Below are 7,604 nucleotides of genomic sequence, written 5' to 3'. Positions count from 1 at the left end.
CAGGTTCAATCAATATCAAATGTTAGCAAAACTATGAATTGATAAACAGAATATAGCAATGTATAAATTACTTCGATGGGAGGCAATTAACTTCAAAAGGAAACATGACAGGTTAAGCAAAAAATTTATCATACGACTTGATCCAACGTCTCCAGAATTAAACTTCACAGTTGAATTCATTCATTTATCCACCTAAACATAATATATTACAGCAGATTCAACAAATAATTAAAATAGTTGACTTCTTTACAGTATTATTGAAACAGAAAAGCATTTTATCATTATTAACCCATTGTCATGAAAGAAAGAAGCTCGGTATAAAATAAGCAATGTAAAATTAATTTTGTTACTAAAATTCACACCTCCTCCATTGAAGGATTTTTCAGATCTTTCACCAATGCCATTGATTGTCACTTCCAATTGTTTTGCACCTGCAAATGCTCCCAGAATTAAAGAAAAAAAAAAATCTCAATTCAGATTTCACTTAGCCAAAAAATTACAGTAGCTCGATTAACAGAAGTTTTACTTACCATGAGATGTAAAGAAAGATGATAGTGTTTTTCGATGCCACTACTTCATGATTCGTCTAAAAACCAAAACAAACAGTAAACAATGAAAAGATGTGAACACAGAAAAATTGGAAAACATAACAAACTAATGAAAATAGAGAGATAAAAACTACGAACTCGAGGGGTGCACGAATCTCCTACAGAGAGATGCCTTCTTGGAGATCGCATATTGGCTCGAACCGGCCGTCTCTTTCAAAGACACAATTGCATCCTTAATCATTTGGAGTTCCAAAAACAATCAGATTAATTAACTAAATCAAAATTGATTGAGTTGAGAAATTGATTGAATAAAAAAACTTTACCTCTGCATAAGGAGGATGGTTTTACGGAGTGCTCCTTAACGGCGACAAAAGCAGTAGGAGAAGGAGCCTTCTTCTCTTTTGGTGCTGCCTTAGCCCTCTTCCTCTTTTCATCGATTTTTTCCACCGCGCGGTGACAGTGACGCTGGGATCTTCGGTTACAACAGCCATTAAGAATCGAATTGATTTGAATCACATGATCTAAGATTAGGCTTTTAATTGAGATTTGGGGCAAAAACAGAGTAAGAAATGGATCTTTAGTCTGAGATGAAGAAATGAATTGTTCCAATCCAACGTGTACTCAACCCTTTTTCCCTTTGGAGTTACACCACTTTGCGACAAAAGCTCAATACATCCCTGCAAATGGTGTTTATAAATTTATCATAAGAAGAAACTAAAAAAAATGAAAACAATAAAAGAAAAGTTGACTTGTAGAATAAAAAATACTATTGTGTTATGACATGCTTGTATAGATCTTTGGAGTGCTGAGTTGATCAGAATGTATTGGTATGAAGCAATCGCCCCATGGCATATATCTGTTGATTAAGAAAACAAAATCTATATCTAAAACAATAATAATATAAGCAGTGTGATCAAAATTAGATTACAAAGTGCAAAGTGATTGACCCTTTGCATTTAGAAGGATTTCAAAAGGATTTTTTTGCTGAGGATTGCTTGGAAACAACAGTTCTCTGTGTAATTGTAATCTACTAATTATTGAATAAGAGATATGGGAATGAATCAATAAGATGAAACGGATGGCTTACTTTGTTGCATTCCCTTCAATGCAGCAGAAACGTACATAGAGACAAAATTTGGTGGTCTCCATTTTAGCCCCTGATGGATTTAATTTTCCCAACTGATAAATTGTAAACCTGCAAAAAAATTTCATATATACAAAGTTAATTAGTGACAATAAAATTTTATCTCTTTAGATGCATATAAGCTTTAGTTTTGAAGAGAACAAAATGAGCAAAATCCTCATAGTCAACTTTTGGCTGAACAATTTAACTGTTATTGGGAGATCCATACCAAGTTTAAGGAATGTAACTATGCAAGCAACCATGTCTATATGTAAACTATCTCTTTGAACCAGGCTAATCTTTTCCACAATAAGGTTATTCCTTAGCCAAAACATCGTATACTCGATCAATCACAAGAAGAGCATAAATTGACAAACATTAAGCTCGAAAGCAAAGTAAAAAAAAAAAAACACAATTTAATACAAACATCGGATTAAATTGCATTTGCCAGACTTCAGAAGGAGGAGTCTCGAGAGTGGCGATAGTCGTATCGGTGTCGACATCGAAAACCCTAACGAAGTTATCAAGGGCGGCAGATGCGGCAATGACGCCGGAGGGATGCGCATCCACCGATACGACGCCGAGGCAAAGGCTGCCGTTGGTGCGCACAAGTTCGAGCTCATCGGCACTCCAGAGCTTCACGGTCTCGTCGACGGAGCCGGTGAGAAACAGGGCGGGGCGGGAAGTGGTGGCTGGGACCCACGCGGTGGCCTAGACGGAGTCTTCGTGGGCATTCTCCACAGATTTCAGGCCGGCGAGTTTCATGGAATTGATAGATTAAATTTGTGGGAGTCGGGGAGTAGAGGAGCTGAAAAACCGCTAAGGAAGAACTGCTATTTTTATTTGATTTTATTTAAGTTAAGGAAGAACTGTTTTGACGCTGTTACTAATATTTTAAACAATTTAACGGACACGGAACAAAGAACCATAAGAACATTTCATTAGTATTTTGTTACTAACAGCTGTTAGTTGAAACATTTGACACCAGAACAAAATGAGATGCTAAGCTAGAGCGTGCTGTGCACGAACAATTCAACAAAATTGAAGTGTTGTAAAACTGCGAGTTATTTTTTGAAAAGAAAAATTCTGTATGTACATTTAAAAAATTATTAATTAATAATAATAATAATAATTGATTATTTGAATAAAATAAAATTAAATGGTTTCTTGATAATTTGGATTCTAGCAACAAATTGGCCAATTGGCCCAATTGGGGGATTTCCAAGGATGCAGATACACTACTGATCACGTGAAATGTTATTGATACAGTGGCTGAACTGGAGATAAAGGAAACATTATTTATTTGTAAATAATCAAAAATAATTTCAACCTCAATGAAAATGTGACAAATATAGAGATATTTATATTGTTCCTATTTATTTATGTATAAACTAATATTGTATTTAAATCCAAAGACATAGTTTATTAGTTAAGGCATTTTTTCCACCAAGAAAGATCATAAATTTAATTAAAGAAAAAAAATATTATTTTCGTCTTAAAATAAATACAAATTTTTATATATAATTTTTATTAAAAGAATTATATTTATTTTAGGAGAAAAGTAGTATTGTTTTTTAAACTCTTAAAATATTGACATTCGTGGTAAATGCAATAAAGGAGGCGATGGCTAAACCTCTCGAAGATACTTTAATTTAAATATTGTATTTATTAGTAATTTATTCCTATATAATATCATATGTAATATATTTTTTTCGTATTTAAATAGATGACGTTTTGATTTTTTAAATTTATTGAAAAATTGATCTATTCATCATTATTATCTAAATACATCAAATTTATAATAAACATAAAAGTGAGAGCGTAAAGTAATCGTATACGGAGATAGTATCAATTATGAAGATGAAACTAATAAAATTTTCTCACAAATAGCAGTAAAGTTTTTCGAGAGATTTGTAATTCCAGCTTTGAATAGACTGTTCTTGCTTAGAATATAGGGTTGCTAAAAGGTTTTTTCTTTTTCTTTTTTCACTTACAATACTAGAGTTAAAGGAGTAAATGATAGGGTGATATAGCCATGCTTCGGCTTCAGACAAACACAGAATGAGAAAGTGAAAGCTCTGCCAAAAACAACAAAATATTATTCAAACGCAACAAAACGGCAACTTGCATTTCTTTCTCTCTCTCTCTCTTATTCTGCCGAGAGATAAAATGAGATAAAGATAGTATGTACCAACCTGAAAGTGAAACTGAGCACTGTCCAACTTTAGTTTTGCCCATAACCATTTTCTTTCTTCTTCTTTTCAATTCCATACATACAGACTCGCGTACGCCTTGCCTGTCATTTTAATTAAAATGAAGATCTGGTGTGATGTGTGTGACAAAGAAGAAGCTTCTCTCTTCTGTTCTGCAGATGAAGCTGCTCTCTGTGACGGTTGTGATCAACAAATTCACATTGCCAATAAGCTTTCAAGAAACCATTCAAGGTTCACCCTACTCCAGCCAAATTCCATCCCCCTTTGCGATATTTGTCAGGTAAAATCGGATTTTTTATATAATTCACTCCATCTCCTTTGAACTTAAGCTTTTTCTTCTTCTTTTTTCACGCACACAGGAGCGACGCGCATTTCTCTTCTGTCAAGAAGACAAGGCGATTTTATGCCGCGAATGCGATTTTCCGATCCATAACGGCAACGAGCATACACGAAACCATAATAGATTTCTACTCACAGGAATAAAGCTATCAGCTTTGTCTTCTCCTAACTTGGCTGAAAGTTGTATCAATGCTAACAAGAAGATAAACAGCTCTCAGTCTTCGCCGAGAAAGAAATCTAGGACAGACGTCTCCGATGAAATTTTCAGTTCCCATTCGGTTACAACACCATCCCCTGCTTCCACAAGCAGCTTCTCAGAATACCTAATGGAGACACTGCCCGGCTGGCGAGTCGACGAATTTCTAGACCCTGCTACGATTCCTAATGGCTTCTGTAAGGTTTGCAGAAATGCAATGTGTTTTATCATTTTCTTTATAATAGTTTTAGTTTTTTGCCTTTTAACAATGAGCTATATTTGAATGGTAGACTGGTGACTGTTTTTCAGTATCTGGAGACGATCAAGATCTTCCACAAAGTACCAGTTCAGTTCATATATATTGATCATTAGAAGATTTTGATTTACCCACCAAATTCCGTTCTATCTTCCAACTCAGAAGTCAACTGAAGTCAAAGTTGCCCAGAAATGGACGAGCTGGGGAATTTTTTCATTTTTCATTTTATCTGCAACTCCAAAGTTGACCTGTCCATTATGTAAAGATCTTATGGTACATTTAATATTGTTCAAGCTCACGATATCTTATCAAAATATCTGAATCAAAATATCATACCAGAAAAGATCTTATGATACATCTAATGTTGTTCGTACTAACAATATCTTATCAAAAGATCAGAGGCCATTCCAGACTGACTAGCTTTCAGAAGAAAAGTTATCTATATCATATCAAAAGAGTATATACTATGTCCACCATAGCCCAAAAGTTTTGTTACCGTCAACAACATAATCTGACATTTTACGATGGACCAGAACCATAATAAAAAATAACAATAAATCCAATCATACACAAATACTAATAAACTTATCATTGCACAGAAAGGAGCGTAAAGAGAAATTAAATTACTTCTCACGCAAGTATATGTATATATATTTGTCTTTCTATATACATCGACTAATCTTTGAATGCAGTTCACAAATCACAAACAAAGCAACATCTCTGCTTTTAACTCGATCGGAAACTATACCCCTCTTTCAGCCTTTAATCCCTCCCCTCATTATTTTACAGTTCCTCAGGGAAAGGAACGAAAGCAAATATCGATAAATCTTTGTTTGACTAGTAAGTTACATACAGGCAAACTAATGAAAGAATTGCTCCATATCATGGAAAATACTCACCGTTCAATGATTACACCCCTGGGATATAAAAGCTTGTCAGAACTTCACTGCTTCTATAAAGAAGCAAAAGCAACAAGTCTGTGTAAGAAGTAGACTATATACCTTCGGAAGGCACAAATTATTTGCAGGGTCAAGAAGCAAAAGCAAAAAGTCTATCTGAAATCTTTGTGCGGCAAATTGGGCACTCAGAACATGCAAGCGAACAAGATTTACACACTGCAATAGTCAAAACCAGAGCTTGTTACAAATTTTTTAGATGTAGTGTAAATGAAGATCTAAGTAGAACAAACAGTTTGCTTACAACAAAAATGTCGACATGGGAGAAGAACTGCTGCTTTAGGCGATTCAAAACATATTTTACATATGTGGGAGTTGGTATCTCCATTTCCCTGGTTCCTTTCCTCCTTATCCTTCATCTCTTGCATCCGTGCCTGAAAGCACCAAAATAAAAGGCATAAACATGCAAGTTCCCGAAGCCAGCAAGTACGAAAACGGATATAATCTAATTTTCAACTTTAATACCTTTAGACGGGCAACTAAAGGCTCCTCATTATTAATTTCAACAGCTGGTATTGATTCTTCGGAAATTTGTCTTTCCTTCAGAACATGACTGATTCCATTGTCATTTGCTGGAGTTATGCCGATACGATCTGTTCCATTTCCATATCTGTCGTCGTCGACATTTGAATCTGGGGTAGCTCTGCCTCCCTCTTTTTTTAACTTAGCGACAAGTACCCACATATTTGCCAAATCATTTTCGAGTGCTTGTTCCCGTCGCTTTGCCTCTTCAACTTTTTTCCTGTACTCATCTTCTACCAGTTCCTTCTCAGCTAAGGCAGCTTCAAGAGCTGCCTCCCTTTGTTTTCTAGCCTGCACTTCCATCTTTAAATCATCCAAATCGAGACTCCACGAACCAAAGTCAGTTGATTGACCAGAGACACGCCCCTTCCTCCCACGTCTCATGCCATCACCAAACTTGCGGTTAACGGCGTTCGCTCCTCCTCTAGCGTGTGCTAACTCTCTAGCAGCAACTAATTCTTTTTCTAGTTTTGCATTTTGTAATGAGACTTTTGTTATTTCACCAGCCAAATTTTTAAGCTCAACAGCAGCGGCGGCGGCCAGTTCCTTCGCGTAAGAAGCTTCTTCACATAGTTTTTGGTTCTGAACAAGTAATCCGCTATTATCCTCCGAAAGCTGAACATGTTCTAACTTAAATTTCTCTTTCTCGAATTCCTGTGGATAAAAGCACTCTTCCTTAATGACTCCAGGACATGACAACTCAGAAGTTGGAAAATCAAAGTACGAAAGTAATTACCTGAGATTGGATCTTCTTCTTGAGCTCGTCAACATACTCATCAAAGACGCCCTGCCCAAAAGATGATGATGATTTATCAGCAGGAGCTAAAGCCAACCGATGTTCCAGGAAAAAGACCTTTTCCTGTAACTCCTTGTTCTCAGCACACTGTAAAATTCAATTGACAGAAAAAAATTAATAAACCCGAGAGTAGATAAAGATCAAAAATAGTTTACAGCTTGAGATAATAACGAGGCTGGTTTCTAGGAAAAGTGGAAAACCTCAGCACAAAGCCTTGGGAAAAAGTAAAGATGAGAGAGCTTAGCTTCGATTATTTACCTTATTTTGCAATTGTTCCTGGAGAACACGATTATCGGCGGATTTTATCTGCATTTAAGTAATGATATCAATTTATGTATGCCATTAATTGCTTAATGAAAACTGGTGTTCAACATGGGTCAAATATATTGTTAAACATACGGACCTCCAACTCAAAACTCTTTTCGTTACACTGGGTCATAAGTCTCTTGATTGTCTGGAGCAACACATAAAAACAAAAAGGATTAAACAGAAGGCTAACTCATAAATTGCTGGAAAATAAATTTAAAGAGTGAAAGGAAAACTAAAAACTGTCGATCAATAGAAAGCAAAATGACCTGTTGCATATCAACCATTGAAGCATTAGCATTTAAAGATTCACCATTCCCAACAATTCGTTGTTCTAGAACCCTCATTT

General features: G+C 35.6%; 2 protein-coding genes across 2 annotated transcripts; one reads left to right on the top strand and one right to left on the bottom strand.

The window, feature by feature from the left end:
- The first annotated feature begins 3,984 nt into the window (after positions 1 to 3,984).
- On the top strand, positions 3,985 to 5,667 carry LOC139884315 (B-box zinc finger protein 20-like). Its single transcript, XM_071868360.1, has 4 exons — positions 3,985 to 4,164; positions 4,244 to 4,621; positions 4,710 to 4,769; positions 5,368 to 5,667. Exons 1-4 carry the CDS (start codon positions 3,985 to 3,987, stop codon positions 5,665 to 5,667), a joined length of 918 nt encoding a protein of 305 aa, XP_071724461.1.
- Positions 5,668 to 5,704: 37 nt separating this feature from the next.
- LOC139884316 (kinesin-like protein KIN-7D, mitochondrial) lies at positions 5,705 to 7,602 on the bottom strand. Its single transcript, XM_071868361.1, has 7 exons — positions 7,525 to 7,602; positions 7,353 to 7,403; positions 7,208 to 7,255; positions 6,890 to 7,036; positions 6,097 to 6,807; positions 5,876 to 6,005; positions 5,705 to 5,790 (listed from the first exon to the last, which is right to left on the bottom strand). Exons 1-7 carry the CDS (start codon positions 7,600 to 7,602, stop codon positions 5,705 to 5,707), a joined length of 1,251 nt encoding a protein of 416 aa, XP_071724462.1.
- Positions 7,603 to 7,604: the final 2 nt, after the last annotated feature.

The sequence above is a fragment of the Rutidosis leptorrhynchoides genome, unplaced genomic scaffold, assembly GCF_046630445.1.
Source record: "Rutidosis leptorrhynchoides isolate AG116_Rl617_1_P2 unplaced genomic scaffold, CSIRO_AGI_Rlap_v1 contig534, whole genome shotgun sequence".
In the NCBI taxonomy this organism is placed as follows: domain Eukaryota; kingdom Viridiplantae; phylum Streptophyta; class Magnoliopsida; order Asterales; family Asteraceae; genus Rutidosis; species Rutidosis leptorrhynchoides.
Note: the sequence above shows the minus strand (reverse complement) of the source record. Positions and strands in the feature narration are given on the sequence as shown.

What these genes read in the sequence shown, in the direction of transcription:
- LOC139884315 (XM_071868360.1), top strand. Translation starts at nt 3,985, where the DNA reads ATGAAGATCTGGTGTGATGTGTGTGACAAAGAAGAAGCTTCTCTCTTC. An exon ending in TTCCTAATGGCTTCTGTAAG is followed by an intron (nt 4,622 to 4,709) that starts GTTTGCAGAAAT and finishes TTTGAATGGTAG; the next exon opens with ACTGGTGACTGTTTTTCAGT. An exon ending in TTCCACAAAGTACCAGTTCA is followed by an intron (nt 4,770 to 5,367) that starts GTTCATATATAT and finishes CTTTGAATGCAG; the next exon opens with TTCACAAATCACAAACAAAG.
- LOC139884316 (XM_071868361.1), bottom strand. Translation starts at nt 7,602, where the DNA reads ATGAGGGTTCTAGAACAACGAATTGTTGGGAATGGTGAATCTTTAAAT. An exon ending in CTTTAGTTGCCCGTCTAAAG is followed by an intron (nt 6,006 to 6,096) that starts GTATTAAAGTTG and finishes TGGTGCTTTCAG; the next exon opens with GCACGGATGCAAGAGATGAA. An exon ending in CCCATGTCGACATTTTTGTT is followed by an intron (nt 5,791 to 5,875) that starts GTAAGCAAACTG and finishes TGACTATTGCAG; the next exon opens with TGTGTAAATCTTGTTCGCTT.